This window comes from Zingiber officinale, chromosome 2B (assembly GCF_018446385.1).
Source record: "Zingiber officinale cultivar Zhangliang chromosome 2B, Zo_v1.1, whole genome shotgun sequence".
Classification (NCBI taxonomy): domain Eukaryota; kingdom Viridiplantae; phylum Streptophyta; class Magnoliopsida; order Zingiberales; family Zingiberaceae; genus Zingiber; species Zingiber officinale.
Window position 1 is genome coordinate 93,339,032 of NC_055989.1, and position 15,647 is coordinate 93,354,678.

Consider the following 15,647-nt stretch of genomic DNA (forward strand, 5'->3'; position numbering starts at 1 on the left):
AGAATTCCTGATTTTCCTCCTGAAATTCAGAAACTCCTAGAAAATTCCAGAAAATTCCAAAAATTGCAAAACTTTGAGGATACAATCCTCATAACATATACTATCAGGGAAAAATAGTTTTCTATGAAAATAAGTTCCATTTTCAAATCTTGATACAAAGTTCGAAAAGTTTTGAAATAGCTCAAAGTTTCAAAAACTTTGTATCAACTTGCGCAATGATGAATGCTATCACTAGAAAAGCTTCATCAAGGTTTTTCAAATCAATTTTGAAATGATTTTAAACCATTTAATTTAGGACCACAATCTTAGGGCTAAATGTACATGACTTGTACACAAGCTTTCCCTATGATCCCCCAATTTCGAATTAGGCTCATCTAGGTACAAGAACTATGCACCTTGATCCTAACTCATCATCCTAATATCTCACACACATCTAAGGTGTATCAAACACATTCAAGTCAATTTTGATGTGAGATATGGGTTTAGGTTATCTTATTCTAAGTTCTCATGCATTTTCTAAACATCAATTTGATCTCCATATCAAATTGTGTTTTTAACCTTAAATCAATTTCATTGATTATAAATGCAAGAAATGATGACATGGCATAAAATGATATCATACATAATAACATGTGCCAATGTCATGATGTCATGGCATAAAGTATGAAACTTAAACAAAGCATGACATATAAATAACCTAAGCATTATCATGACATTTTAAATGATCATAAATTAAATATGATGTCATGACATGACATATGACAAACAATATATGGCAAATAACATGTCAAGGTATAGAAAATACCTAATTCTAGCCTTAGTTGCCATTTTTGATAATTTTGATCATTTTGCCATAAATTTTATATTCCTAAGTGTAATAGACCTTAAAATCATATCCTCAAGATTTTTAGATCACTATGTGCCAACTAGATTGACTCTAGAAAATTCCTCAAATGTGGTTGACACATCCTTATTATCTTAGGAATACTTTTCAATTTCATTTTCAAGGCTTGATTGCACCTTGAAAATTCCTAAAGTGCCACCTTTTGCCATGATTAGGTTAACTACCTATTCAAGTAAGGTTGGCACACCCTAACTCATCTAGCGTGATGAAATCACGCTCCTAGGAACCCAATACTTATTTGAGCTCATTGGGTTCACTAAGTATTCACTAGGGATGACTTCCCTAGCAACCCTCCTAATGACCCTCCTAGGCTATGAAGCCTTGGTCATTTGGGACTCACCAAGATCAATTCTAGGGGTGACTCCCCTTGTGACCTTAGTGATGGTCTTCCTTACCCTAGATTTTGTTCCATAATCGAATGGAACATTGTGATAAGTGGGCTTGATCATTTGGGACTTAGGTTTGTGACTCAAACCTTTCTTGTCCTTGGACATTGGTTTTTGACCCTTAAACCCTAGAGATAACTTCTCCAAGTTCTTAAGAGCCTTTTCCAAAGTATCAAGTCTTGACCTCAAGACTTGATTCTCCTTCTCTAATACCTCAATTTTTAATTTTTTATTTTTCTTTGAGGTATTCCTAGGCATGTGTCTAGTTGTTTTGGGATTCCTACCTAGATTTTCCTTAGCCTTAGATGGGTTAATTCTAGGGTTGGCTTTCCTAGTGTTATCCTTATCTAGGCTCACATGTTTGGCACCTAAGCATGTGTATCGATTTCTAATGTTATCATGCTTACCATTATTAACAATAGCAATAAGGCTACTAGCATGTGTTCTATTTGAATTGCAAAAATGAGCCTTAGAGATTACCTTAGGGTTTGCCTTAGCTCCCCCTATCGATGTGCTTGTCTTCTTGTCCTTGTGAGATTGCCTCCCCCTCGGACATTGACTCCTATAGTGTCCCCTTTGCTTGTATTGGAAGCACACCACGTGCTCCTTGCCCTTGCGTGTTGGGACTCCGGCTTCCTTGACCTTTGGCGCTGGTGGAGTCTTTCTAACCCTCTTTGGACATTTACTCTTGTAATGTCCAAATTCCCTACACTCAAAGCACATTATGTGTAATTTGCTAGAAACTAAATGGCTTGAGTTACCTAGGGTTGAGGATGGATGAAGACTTTCTTCTTCATCCCTTCCGGAGGTAGAAGCTTCTTCCTCTTGCTCCATTCTTGAAGAAGAACTCTCCTCCTCTTCTTCCTTAGATGTTGAGTGGCCCTCAACTTCTAAATCCACATCTCCATGGTGTGAGCTACTTAGCTCACTTGACTCCTCTTCATGGCTTGAAGTGGAGCTCCCTTCATGGAACTTGGCCAAGTTGTTCCACAATTCCTTGGCATTGTTGTAACCACCTATCTTACACAATATATCGTTAGGTAATGAGAATTCAAATATTTTCATTACCTCGTCGTTGATTGTGGATTGGTGGATTTGCTCCTTCGTCCACTTCTTCTTCTCAAGAGGTTTTCCTTCTTTATCCATCGGAGGAGTGAAACCTAATTGTACACAACTCCAATTTTCAATGTTAGTCATAAGGAAATACTTCATCCTTACCTTCCAATACGCGAAGTCGTCGCGATCGTAGAAAGGTGGAATGGTGATGTCTTCTCCGAGTTGATCCATCTCTAGCTTGTGCTCCCTCGGGTGTTAATCCGGCGAAGAGCGACCTCGCTCTGATACCACTTGTTAGGATCAATGATCGCGGCTAGAGAGGGGGGGTGTGAATAGCCGCCCCAAATCGTTCATTTCTTTCTACAAATTAGGGTTAGTGCAGTGGAAATAAAACGAATAGAAACGAAAAGGAAAAGCAAACCTCAACACGAAGATGTAACGAGGTTCGGAGATAAACTCCTACTCCTCGGCGTGTCCGTAAGGTGGACGAAGCCTATCAATCCGTCGGTGGATGAGTCCCCGGAAAATCGGCTAATAACAACTCCTTCTGGGTGGAGAAACCTCGCCACAATAACTTGCAACAACAAGATAGAAATACAGCAAGAACTACAAACAATATGAATGTAAAACACCTTGCTTGCCTTCGACTGGTTTCCGTTGTCGAAGCAGCAACTTCACGGAAGAACAGCAGCAGCTGACCAGCCGGGGAAGCTCACACGAAGCTTCACGAATCAGAGAGCTCAAGTGCGGCAAGAAGCAGGGGCGGGAAGGAAGAAGTAACACCTGGAACAGTGGCTCCTCCTCCCCTTGTATCACCTGCGAAGAAGACACAGGAGAAACTAGCCGTTGCTACGCAACGGCTAGGACGTGGACCGATCAGGCTTCATCCTGATCGGTCCACAAGGGTCCTGATCGGTCACAAGACCGATCAGGCCCTTCCCTGATCGGTCATGGTGACCGATCAGGTCCTTCCCTGATCGGTCCCATGACCGATCAGGACCTTTCCCTCCCGAAGGTGATCTCCTTCTGATCGATCACTGATCGGTCTGCTGACCGATCAGATAAGCAACAGAATGCTTCTGTTTGGTTACTGATCGGTCACCAGACCGATCAGCCGTATCACTGGATCGGTCCCCAGATCGATCCAGAGCTTGGTTTTTCCTAATACCAAGTCCCAAGTCTCCCACACCAACATCCGGTCAACCTTGACCTGTTGGTACATCATGCTTAGCGTCCGGTCACTCCCTTGACCTGCTAAGACTCCCCACCAAGTGTCCGGTCAATCCCTTTGACCCACTTGGACTTTTCTCTTCGTGCCAAGTATCCGGTCACTCCCTTGACCTACTTGACCTTCTCAACACCAGATGTCCGATCACCCTTGATTCATCTGGATTTTCCCTTGCCCGGCTTCACTCACCAGGACTTTCACCTAGCTTCACTCACTAGGGTTTTCACCTGGCTTCACTCACCAGGATTTCCAATCTGCCTGGCTTCACTCACCAGGACTTTTCCGTCTGCCTAGCTTCACTCACCAGAACTTCCCAACTGCCTAGCTTCACTCACTAGGACTTTCCATCTGCCTGACTTCACTCACCAGGACTTTCCCTTGCCTGGCTTCACTCACTAGGACTTTTTGACTGCCTGGCTTCACTCACCAGGACTTTTCACATTCGGTCCAGAGAACGAGCTACCGAGCCCTCTCCGACTACCCATGCCAAGTTTCCATACTTGGACTTCTCCGTGCCAAGTCTCCATACTTGGACTTTTCCTGTGGCAAGCTCCCTGCTTGGACTTTTTCGTGTCAGGTCATCTCACCTCGGGTCAACCAGGTCAACCTTGACCAAGGGTTGCACCCACAACCTCCCAAGTTTCTGTTCTTGTCAAACATCAAGATACAACTTGAGTCAGGTCAACTCGAGTCAGGTCAACCAGGTCAACCTTGACCTAAGGTTGCACCAACAATCTCCCATCAAAATACAACTCTTTTGTTCTTGTCAAACATCAAAATACAACTCGAGTCAGGTCAACTCGAGTCGGGTCAACTAGGTCAACCTTGACCTAAGGTTGCACCAACATTGTCGGTATTATATTTCTTTCTTCAGCACTTGTACTCTTAAATTGTAAAAGATTTATGGATTGATAGTGATTGTCCACCAAAAGCGATCTGCGATCGCGGGCCTTGGAGTAGGAGTCGCCCTAGGCTTCGAACCAAGTAAATCTTGATCTTCTTGCGTGTGATTGTTCTTTTATTATTTCCGCTGTGTTACTCCGTTAGTTTTAAATCGAACAAATTAGCCACAAGTGCTATTCACCCCCCCCCCCTCTAGCGCAGTCTCAATCCAACACTTCTGTCATCTTTAGCCCGAATAATTTTTACTTAAGATATAACTTGTTTGTCAATGACTTTGGCATGTACCAACTTTCTAGCTTTTGTCAAACTGCCACTGGTGACTTCTCATCTATAACATGGTATATCACATCATCCATAAGACAAAGCTTGATTGTTGCCACTGCCTTTGCCTGAAGTTCTTCCCATTTCGATCTCTCTATGCTTTCCGATTTCTTTTCTCCTAGCGTTTTCACCATGCCTTGTTGAACCAAAGAGTCCTTGACCCTTCTTTGCCATAATCCGAAGTTCGCGGTTTCGTCAAACTTCACCATATCAAACTTCATAGAAGTCGTTCCTGATATGTTGAAGAAATCCGCCAAAACCTTGCTCTGATACCAATTGTTGCAAAAGAGGAGGCAGCACCTCTCAACCTCTAACGCAGAAGAAGATGAAGAGAGAAAAAGAGATTACGTGGAGTAACAAGACAAAGACACACAAAGGGAGTAAACATGAGGAAGGGGAAGAAGAAGAGTTACTGTGGTTCAGCGACATACTTACTCTACAAAAACAACCGAAGCTTTATTAGAATTCTTTTTACTCAAGAGAATCACATTCAATGATTCTCATGATTGTCCAATACGTTTACAATGATCCCTACAAATAGTGCATAAATCCTAAACTCGGTAAAATCGTAACAGAATTTTGTTATGAAAAATAACAACAGAATTTTATTATGAAATATCATAACAGAATTCTATTATATAAAATTGTAACAGAATTTTATTACAAAAATTTGTTAAAATTTTTCTTCTATGACATCCCTTCCATTAACTTTCATCTAAATATGAGCTACCCATCAATAGAGAGGTTGGACTTAAGAATGATCCTATTCATTTTCTAATTAAACTATTTTTTGGTCTGATGTATGTCTGCTAGGAAATGTAAACTAGGCATATTTTGAGTCGTATTGGTATTCTGCATGTTTAGGTTATTAGTCAAGAAATATGAAAGATTTTGACTAAACCTTGAGCTTTTGTAAGGAATTTACTAATGCCATTAAACTAAGGAGGTTGCTAAACAGGAAGCAGAGCGCGGTTAGTTCATTATCGATATGGCAGAGACGGATAAGAAAAGTGCTATTATCATAACACATGTAACCATGTTGATTTTACATTATATAGTGTAAAATGGTGTTTATTTGCACTGATCCACTTTTCAAAAGAAAAAAAAAAAGTAGCTAAACTTGTTTTTAGACGATTAACTAGGAACTGAAACTTAGATTTTTCGAGGATCATAGAGAGAGAGGTTTGCTATCCTACACATCAGTTTGGTGTACACTCCTAGGAGATCCACACAACTCCAAGTGTCCGAATGCATCCTTGGGTGCCCTGATTCACTTTTGAGAATCAAGACGCCCGGGATGCATTCGGATTCCTAGAGTTGTGAGGGTCATCCAAGAGTGTGCATTAAACGGGTGTGTAAATGTGAAAATCAACACCAATGTTGGTGCTGAAAAAAAACAACACCAATATTTTGGGAAAAAAAAACACTAGTGTTGTTTTGAAAAAAATGGCACCATGTGGGTGTTGAACAACACTACGTTAGTGTTGAATAGCACCACCGTGGTGCTAGTTTGAAAAAAAACAATATCAACGTGGTGCTGGTTTGAAAAAAATAATATTATGTTAGTAGTATTCTGAAAAAAATAGCATTAACGTTGGTGTTGTTTTATTAAAACAGCACCACATTCGTGTTGTTTTGAAAAAAAACACCAACGTGCACTATGTTTTAAAAAATAGCACCAACGTATACCAAGTTGGTGCTATTTTGTTCAAACCAGCACCAATATATAACTATTTTTTTTCACCAACATTGGTGCTATTTTTTTCAACCCAGTACCACGTTGGTGGCTATTTTTTTTTTCAAACAACACCAATGTTAATATTATTTTTTTTTCAAAACAACACCAACGTGGTGCTTTTTTTTTTTTCAAACAGCACCAACGTGTTGGTGCTGTTTCAATAAATCAACACCAATGTGTTGGTGTTGATTTTCACGTTCGTGCTGGTTCATAGAGACCAACACCAATGTGCATGCAGGCGAGAGAAAAAATTGTATGCAGATGACAGATGAGAGAGGAGAATAAAAAAAATCTATTTTGGCTATGTCAGATGATCCATATATATATATATATATATATATATATATATATATATATATATATATATATGGATCACACATACACACATAGGAGTGTTTCACTTTGATTTTTTTTAATCAAAAGACGTCTCACCCCACTATTTAACCATGTACAATTACTCAACTGTCCGTTAGTACTGTTCACTAGTATTCTCATTATTACCCTCCGTCTAAATTTTGAATCGATCAGATGCATGCATTATAACAATTATAAAATTGTAGCTGCTACAACATGTGTAACAACTATATATCCGTAGTTGTTACAACGTGAATATTATTTGAACAAGTCGAATCCGTGTTGTATGAGCTATAGTTTCATAGTTGTAACTGGTACAATGTGAATAATAGGTGAAAAATGTTGAATCCACATTGTTACAGCTACAAAACTGTAACTATCAACGTGAATGTTATGTGAACAAGTCGAATCTGCATTGTAGCAATTATAGTTTTGTAACTACTACAACTACAATTTTGTAACTACTCCAATAGTTGTAATAGCTAGGGTTGCATTGCTATTACAATGTAAATAATAGGTGAATATAGTTGAATCAATATTGTAACATTTATAAAATTTTAGTTGCTACAACATGTATAGTTTTTAACAAGTATATATTGTAATAATTATGAAACGATAATTGTTACAATATATGTAACTGCTATAAAATTATAGTTGATCATAATTAAATGAGAGATAATAATATGAATAATATTGAAAAAAGTATACGTCTTTTTATAAAAAAAATCAAATGGGCCGTCTCATAATTTTAAAAAACAGGCATCGTTAGAGTTTTTTCCCCTTCCAACAGTGCGAGGCTAAGAGTGCCCAACTTATTAGCATTTCCTGCTATGAGACAGATCAAAGTTACACGGGAATAGAGTTAGTTTGGTATAATATATCGGTATCAAAATTTTATATGGTATATTGTATTAAAAATTTTAGTATATAAAAAAGTATACAGTTAACATATTAAAATTTCAATATATTAAAATTTTGATATATCATATAATATAAATTATGTATTATTAGATACGCTTCAACTACGCTCTGCTACTCCAACAACCGATGACTCCATTCTTCAATTCTTTTGTATTGTCGGTATTATATTTCTTTCTTCAGCACTTGTACTCTTAAATTGTAAAAGATTTACGGATTTATAGTGATTGCCCACCGAAAGCGATCTACGATCGCGGGCCTTGGAGTAGGAGTCGCCCTATGCTCCGAACCAAGTAAATCTTGGTCTTCTTGCGTGTGATTGTTCTTTTATTATTTCCGCTGTGTTACTCCGTTAGTTTTAAATCGAATGAATTAGCCACGAGCGCTATTCACCCCCTCTAGCGTGGTCTCGATCCAACACTTCTGTCATCTTTAGCCCGAATAATTTTTACTTAAGATATAACTTGTTTGTCAATGACTTTGGCATGTACCAACTTTCTAGCTTTTGTCAAACTGCCACTGGTGACTCCTCATCTATAACATGGTATATCACATCATTCATAAGACAAAGCTTGATTGTTGACACTGCCTTTGTCTGAAGTTCTTCCCATTTTGATCTCTCTATGCTTTCCGATTTCTTTTCTCCTAGCGTCTTCACCATGCCTTGTTGAACCAAAGAGTCCTTGACCCTTCTTTGCCATAATCCGAAGTTCGCGGTTCCGTCAAACTTCACCATATCAAACTTCACAGAAGTCGTTCCCGATATGTTGAAGAAATCCGTCAAAACCTTGCTCTGATACCAATTGTTGCAAAAGAGGAGACAACACCTCTCAACCTCTAATGCAGAAGAAGATGAAGAGAGAAAAAGAGATTACGTGGAGTAACAAGACAAAGACGCACAAAGGGAGTAAACATGAGGAAGGAGAAGAAGAAGAGTTACTGTGGTTCAACGACATACTTACTCTACAAAAACAACCGAAGCTTTATTAGAATTCTTTTTACTCAAGAGAATCACATTCAATGATTCTCATGATTATCCAATACGTTTACAATGATCCCTACAAATAGTGCATAAACCCTAAACTCGGTAAAATCGTAATAGAATTTTGTTATGAAAAATAACAACAGAATTTTATTATGAAATATTATAACAGAATTTTATTATATAAAATTGTAATAGAATTTTATTACAAAAAATTTGTTAAGATTTTTCTTCTATGACATCCCTTCCATTAACTTTCATCTAAATATGAGCTACCCATCAATAGAGAGGTTGGACTTAAGAATGATCCTATTCATTTTCTAATTAAACTATTTTTTTGGTCTGATATATGTCTGCTAGGAAATGTAAACTAGGCATATTTTGAGCCATATTGGTATTCTGCATGTTTAGGTTATAAGTCAAGAAATATGAAAGATTTTGACCAAACCTTGAGCTTTTGTAAGGAATTTACTAATGGCATTGAAGCTAAGGAGGTTGCTAAACAGGAAGCAGAGCGCGGTTAGTTCATTATTGATATGGCAGAGACGGATAAGAAAAGTGCTATTATCATAGCACAGGTAACCATGTTGATTTTACATTTTATAGTATAAAATGGTGTTTATTTGCACTGATCCACTTTTTCAAAAGAAATAGCTAAACTTGTTTTTAGACGATTAACTAGGAACTGAAACTTAGATTTTTCGAGGATCATAGAGAGAGAGGTTTGCTATCCTACAGATCAGTTTGATGCACACTCCTAGGAGATCCACACAACTCCAAGTGTCTGGATGCATCCTTGGGTGCCCTGATTCACTTTTGAGATTCAAGGCACCCGAGATGCATCCGGATTCCCAGAGTTGTGAGGGTCACCCAAGAGTGTGAACTAAACGGGTGTGTAAATGTGAAAATCAACACCAATGCTGGTGTTGAAAAAAAACACCAATATTTTGAAGAAAAAAAAACACCAGTGTTGTTTTAAAAAAAATGGCACCATGTGGGTGTTGAACAACACTACGTTAGTGTTGAATAACATCAACGTGGTGCTGGTTTGAAAAAAAATAATATTATGTTAGTAGTATTCTGAAAAAAATAGCATTAACGTTGGTGTTGTTTTATTAAAACAGCACCACATTCGTGTTGTTTTTAAAAAAAAAACATCAACGTGCACTACGTTTTAAAAAATAGCACCAACATATACCAAGTTGGTGCTATTTTGTTCAAACCAACACCAATATATAACTATTTTTCACCAACATTGGTGCTGTTTTTTTCAACCCAGCACCACATTGGTGACTATTTTTTTTCAAACAACACCAATGTTAATATTATTTTTTTTCAAAACAACACCAACGTGGTGCTTTTTTTTTTTCAAACAGCACCAACGTGTTTGTGCTGTTTCAATAAATCAACACCAATGTGTTGGTGTTGATTTTCACGTTAGTGCTGGTTCATAGAGACCAACACCAATGTGCATGCAGGCGAGAGAAAAAATTGTACGCAGATGAGAGAGGAGAATAAAAAAAAAATCAGTTTTGGCTATGTCAGATGATCCATATATATATATATATATATATATATATATATATATATATATATATATATGCACACATAGGAGTGTTTCACTTTGATTTTTTTTTTAATCAAAAGACGTCTCACCCCACTATTTAACCATGTACAATTACTCAACTGTCCGTTAGTACTATTCACTAGTATTCTCATTATTACCCTCCGTCTAAATTTTGAACCGATCAAATGCATTATAACAATTATAAAATTGTAGCTGCTACAACAGTGTAGCAACTATGGGTCTGTAGTTATTACAACGTGAATATTATTTGAACAAGTCGAATCCGTGTTGTGAGAGCTATAGTTTCATAGTTGTAACTGGTACAATGTGAATAATAGGTGAAAAATGTTGAATCCACATTGTTACACCTACAAAACTGTAACTATCAACGTGAATGTTATGTGAACAAGTCGAATCTGCATTGTAGCAATTATAGTTTTGTAACTACTATATCTACAATTTGGTAACTACTCCAATAGTTGTAATAGCTACGGTTGCATTGCTATTACAATGTAAATAATAGGTGAATATAGTTGAATCAATATTGTAACATTTATAAAATCTTAGTTGCTACAACATGTATATTTTTTAATAAGTTAAGTATATATTGTCATAATCATGAAACAATAATTGTTACAATATATGCAACCGCTATAAAATTGTAGTTGATACTAATTTAAATGAGAGATAATAATATGAATAATATTTTAAAAAATATACGTCTTTTTATAAAAAAAATCAAATGGGCCATCTCATAATTTGAAAAAATAGATATCGTTAGAGTTTTTTCCCCCTTCCAACAGTGTGAGGCTAAGAGTGCCCAACTTATTAGCATTTACTGCTATGAGACAGATCAAAGTTACACGGGAATAGAGTTAGTTTGGTATAATATATCGGTATCAAAATTTTACATGGTATATTGTATTAAAAATTTTAGTATATAAAAAAGTATACAGTTAACATATTAAAATTTCAATATATTAAAATTTTGATATATCATATAATATAAATTATGTATTATTTACAAGCAAATTCTAGATACGGTATATCGAATATCCAAAGTTATATATATCAAATTTTCATATAATTTGGTATATTTTGACGTGATACTAAATATGATTTCTCCCCGTTTGTTAACCAATAGCTTGATAAGGATGAGAAATTCGATAGAGATTAGGGGGTGCAACATGACCAATTTGCACGAGCACAATCTAGCTCGGTTAAAACCACACATGGCACTGTTCCACCTAGTCGCCTAGCCGAGCCACAATTCCACTGTATTAACTGGATCGTGAGCCAGATTTCTGCTAAATTAATATACAGATTCGCTAAACTTGAAAACTTGAATCAATTTGATCAGTTGGGATTTCCTTCAGCAGCTTCCAATCCATTGCACGCGTGAAACCAGTCTCAATGCCCCTGTCTTCTACCGCATTCACAAGAAGGTGGCGCAATGCGAAGCAGCATCATGGGGAGGCCACTGAATCCCCTCCCTCCGGCAGGGAAGGGGCGATGGCTGGGCGATGAAGGTAGGGTACTGGTGCCCCGGCATCAGCACAGGAACGTCGACTGCTGCCGCCGCCGCGGAAACCTGCCAACAAACTCGGTTCATTAGCCCTCGCCGACAAAAGCCGACTCCCAAAGTCGCACCGGAAGAGCTTACCGTCTTCGAATTCGGTGGCGGCTGCTCCGTCTCTGAGGCGCCGCCCGGTGCGCTGCTTCGAGGACGAAGGAAGGACGCCCTCGGCTTGATCACATGCTCGAATATCGCCATGACGAGGAACATGGAGATCAGGATCGCAGTGGCAGCTAGACCGAACGATATCGCGCTCATCGACGTTCCCAGATCTCTCCAGGAGCCGTCTCTGCTGTAAGCTGGTTCTGATGGGGTGGAGGAGGAGGAGGAGGAGTCTCCGCCCCATTGCTTCGATCTTCCTCCAAAACCATTCATAGAACACCGGTCAGAGTTCTAGCAAAAAAAAGATATGACCGCTGGTGATTGCATCTGAACAAGAATGCCGATGCATAGAGCACCGGCCAGAGTTCTAGCAGGGAAAAAAAAGATCCCAAATGAGTTTATACTTGAAAGAATATCTCCATCGATCCTAATTAACAGACAAGCAGCGAGAACTGACAAGGAGGAACAGAGTATGGCGAAAACCTGATAACAACTCTCGACCTGGCTACAGTGGACTGCCAAAAAACCAGGCCTTTGGCTATGTTCTTCTTGTTGTTCTCCTGCCAACAAGATACTCGCCCTCTCTCAACAAATCAGTACTTTGTTCTTCAGCAATGGCATGGAGCAATCACAGGCATGACCGGAGGGTTTGATTGGCCACCACTCTAAAAGCAGTTGTCACATTCTAAAAGACCGCTTAGGCATTGCCTCGGTGGGGAGAAAAAATGATAAACAAAGATCAAAGGTAGCGTCCTACGTATTCCACCACCGTCACTTTTGAAAAGAAAAGCTGCAATGCGAGAAATAAATTGAACACTGATGAAAGGCTGCAAGGAAGGGACAAACCTATCTGTATTCAGTACTCGGTCTATGTACTGCTTTACAGTTTGACAAAAAAGAAGGGAAAAAAATGTTTTCATCACATTCAGTAACAGCAACTCACCTGATGAACACACACTTTGAAGTAAAACGAGATCGAGAGAATCTGTGTTGAGAGATGTTTTACAGTCTCACAAGCATGCATTGAAAGAGCCACCATGATCTTGTAGAGAAAAGAACAGATCACCTAAAAAGACTCGAAGATAGAGAGGAACATGTCCTTGATGATGATGATGATGGCTGATACATATTACTCCATGGGGCCTTTGTCAGACACAATAAAAGCACAGGTCCAAATTAGAGATTGCCTCTCTCACATGCAGTAAACCAAAAAAGATCTGCAAAATTGCTAAAGCACCTCAATGAGAGGTAGGAGGACAAGGAAACAATGCTTTTAAGACTTATAATGTAGTGAGGGTCCAGTGTCCAGAAGACAGTGAAGTTGTTGAAGGTCTGATTGCAAGAAATATACACTTCAAGAACATCTTTAATTGAATAGACCTGTGTGGAAATTTGATCTAATATCTTAAACTAATGTAGTTGTTCTTCTTAACTATCTCAACTAGGATATTAACAAAAGAGCAAGGACAAGTTCAACAGGTCGTATCTCTGTAGCTACGGCTCTTCTTTTTACTGCATCAGGCTCATGTGAAGTTATTCGGAAAGAGTAGAAAAGTAACGAAACAAGATGCTGAAGCCACTAAACCCAATGAGTAAGATCATTGTTAAATAATTCTTTTTTTACAATTTTATTTACCTTTTTCAGAAACTCTAACCTAAATCCTAATTCTAAGCTAGGAGTTTGATTTTGTTCACTCTGGTAACAAAAGTTAGAATAGTCATCTTAGCTGTCTCTCTAGTACAACTCCATGCACTTTGGAAGAGGATAAGTTATGAGGTTATTCAACTTTAGAGCATCCATATCAAATTTTCTATCCAAATTTAAAATTTTAAATAGAAGAAATACATTATTAAATTTAGATATCTATTTTTTACTATACAATACATCAACTTCCATATAATTTACCTTATTTTTATTTTTCTATTATTTTTCTCTCTCTATGTAATATCTACATTTCATTATTCAATTCATTCCATATATTTTATTTTCTAAATTTAAAATAATACTATTTATAAAATCTAAAATTAAGAAATATATATGATAGCTAATGGATTTTTTTAAAATAAAATATAAAATTTAAAACAAATTCTATATTTAGAAAAATTGATGTGAATGTCCTTAACAACCTTCCTAGCTACTCGAACCATGTCTCTGTAAACCCTGCCTGACCATAACTCAACTACACTACTTGATTTTGTCACTCTCATCATCCATCAATGTACAAGGACATCTTGATCAAGAACAAAAACTAATCTTATTCTGGTTGGAAAGTTAAGACGCTTCTTCAACTCTTGTTATTGGACTTCATTTTCATGTGTTCTGTGAAGGTCCATGTGGTTGTCTTATCTTTGAGCTAAATTATGCTTAAAATAAATTAGGAATCATACACAGTAGGTTTGCCATCACGTATATACCAAAAAATGATATTAAAATTAATTTTATTGACAAACTATTTTAAAATATGATTATAGTTTTTATAAAAATAATTAACATATTTTTTTCACTATTATATCAGTTTGACACCGTAAAATAAATTATCAACTAACCCTATATTTAAATGGGATGATCAAAAGTTCATTAACAGAAGAGGAAGGGAAAGGAAGAGAGGGAAAGAGAGGAGAAATAAAATATTTATATTTTCCTTATTTTGAATGAAGGAAAGGTTCATTAACGTAATATGTGTTGCCGTGTTTGGGAGAAAAATGAGGATAATGAAGGTTAAATATATAAAATTATAAAATTACCCTCACTTTTATTAAATATTTACAGGTTCAAGAACATAGTGAATATTGTATACATTTATTATATTAGTTAAGATTTACGCATTCAAGTGATTATTGTTGGTGTAATATCCTCTAGGTCAAGATTGACTAGGCTTGAGCTGGCTCAAGCCTGAGTCTAGATGTTTGAGTTTCGATATTTGACAATACATGGAGATTGCAGGTACAATCATCCGATTGAGGAGATTGTTGGTGCAATTCCTCTCTGGTCAGGGTTTGACCAGATTGACGTGAAGAAGAGTCAAGTTGACTGGGAAAGTCCTAGTGAGTGAAACTAGGCAGATGGAAAATCCTAGTGAGTGAAGCTAGGTGAAAGTCCTGGTGAGTGAAGCCAGGCAGATAGAAATCTCGGTGAGTGAAATCAGACAGAAGAAAGTCCTAGTAAGTGAAGCCAGGCAGGTAGAAGTCCCGGCGAGTGAAGCCGGACAGTGGAAAGACATGGTGAGTGAAGCCAGGGACATAGAAATTCAGGTGGGTCAAGGTTGACCAGACACCTTGTGTGGGAAGTCCAAGTAGGTCAAAGGGTTGACGGGATACTTGACACAAGGAAATTCAGATGGGTCAAGGATGACAGAACATCTGGTGGAAGGAAGTTCAAGTGGGTCATGAAAGACCAGCCACTTGGCACGAGACGGTAAGTCTAAGTGGGTCAAGGTTGACCGGACATTTGGCACGAGAAGAAAAATCCAAGTGGGTCAAAGGGATTGACTGGACACTTGGTGAAGAAGTCCTAGTAGGTCAAGGTTGATCGGATGTTAGACATAATATTCCAACAGGTCACGATTGATCAGATGTTAGAATTGGAGACCTTAGACTTGGTTTTAGACAAGT

The 15,647-nt window shown here is 37.7% G+C and overlaps 1 protein-coding gene across 3 annotated transcripts; it reads right to left on the reverse strand.

Moving 5' to 3' along the window:
* Positions 1 to 11,502: 11,502 nt before the first annotated feature.
* LOC122046400 lies at positions 11,503 to 13,152 on the reverse strand. 3 transcript variants are annotated; one of them, XM_042607087.1, is made up of 4 exons: positions 12,979 to 13,152; positions 12,519 to 12,825; positions 12,021 to 12,326; positions 11,503 to 11,948 (listed from the first exon to the last, which is right to left on the reverse strand). In XM_042607087.1, the coding sequence occupies exons 3-4, from the start codon at positions 12,306 to 12,308 to the stop codon at positions 11,793 to 11,795; spliced, it is 444 nt and encodes a 147-aa protein (XP_042463021.1). In that variant the 5' UTR covers positions 12,309 to 12,326; positions 12,519 to 12,825; positions 12,979 to 13,152; the 3' UTR covers positions 11,503 to 11,792. The 3 variants fall into 3 exon arrangements, with proteins under 3 accessions (XP_042463021.1, XP_042463020.1, XP_042463018.1); XM_042607086.1 differs by having other exon boundaries at positions 12,021 to 12,402; positions 12,493 to 12,825; positions 12,979 to 13,148; XM_042607084.1 differs by having other exon boundaries at positions 12,021 to 12,402; positions 12,979 to 13,146.
* Positions 13,153 to 15,647: the final 2,495 nt, after the last annotated feature.

What these genes read in the sequence shown, in the direction of transcription:
- LOC122046400 (XM_042607087.1), bottom strand. Translation starts at nt 12,308, where the DNA reads ATGAATGGTTTTGGAGGAAGATCGAAGCAATGGGGCGGAGACTCCTCC. An exon ending in CGCCACCGAATTCGAAGACG is followed by an intron (nt 11,949 to 12,020) that starts GTAAGCTCTTCC and finishes GTTTGTTGGCAG; the next exon opens with GTTTCCGCGGCGGCGGCAGC.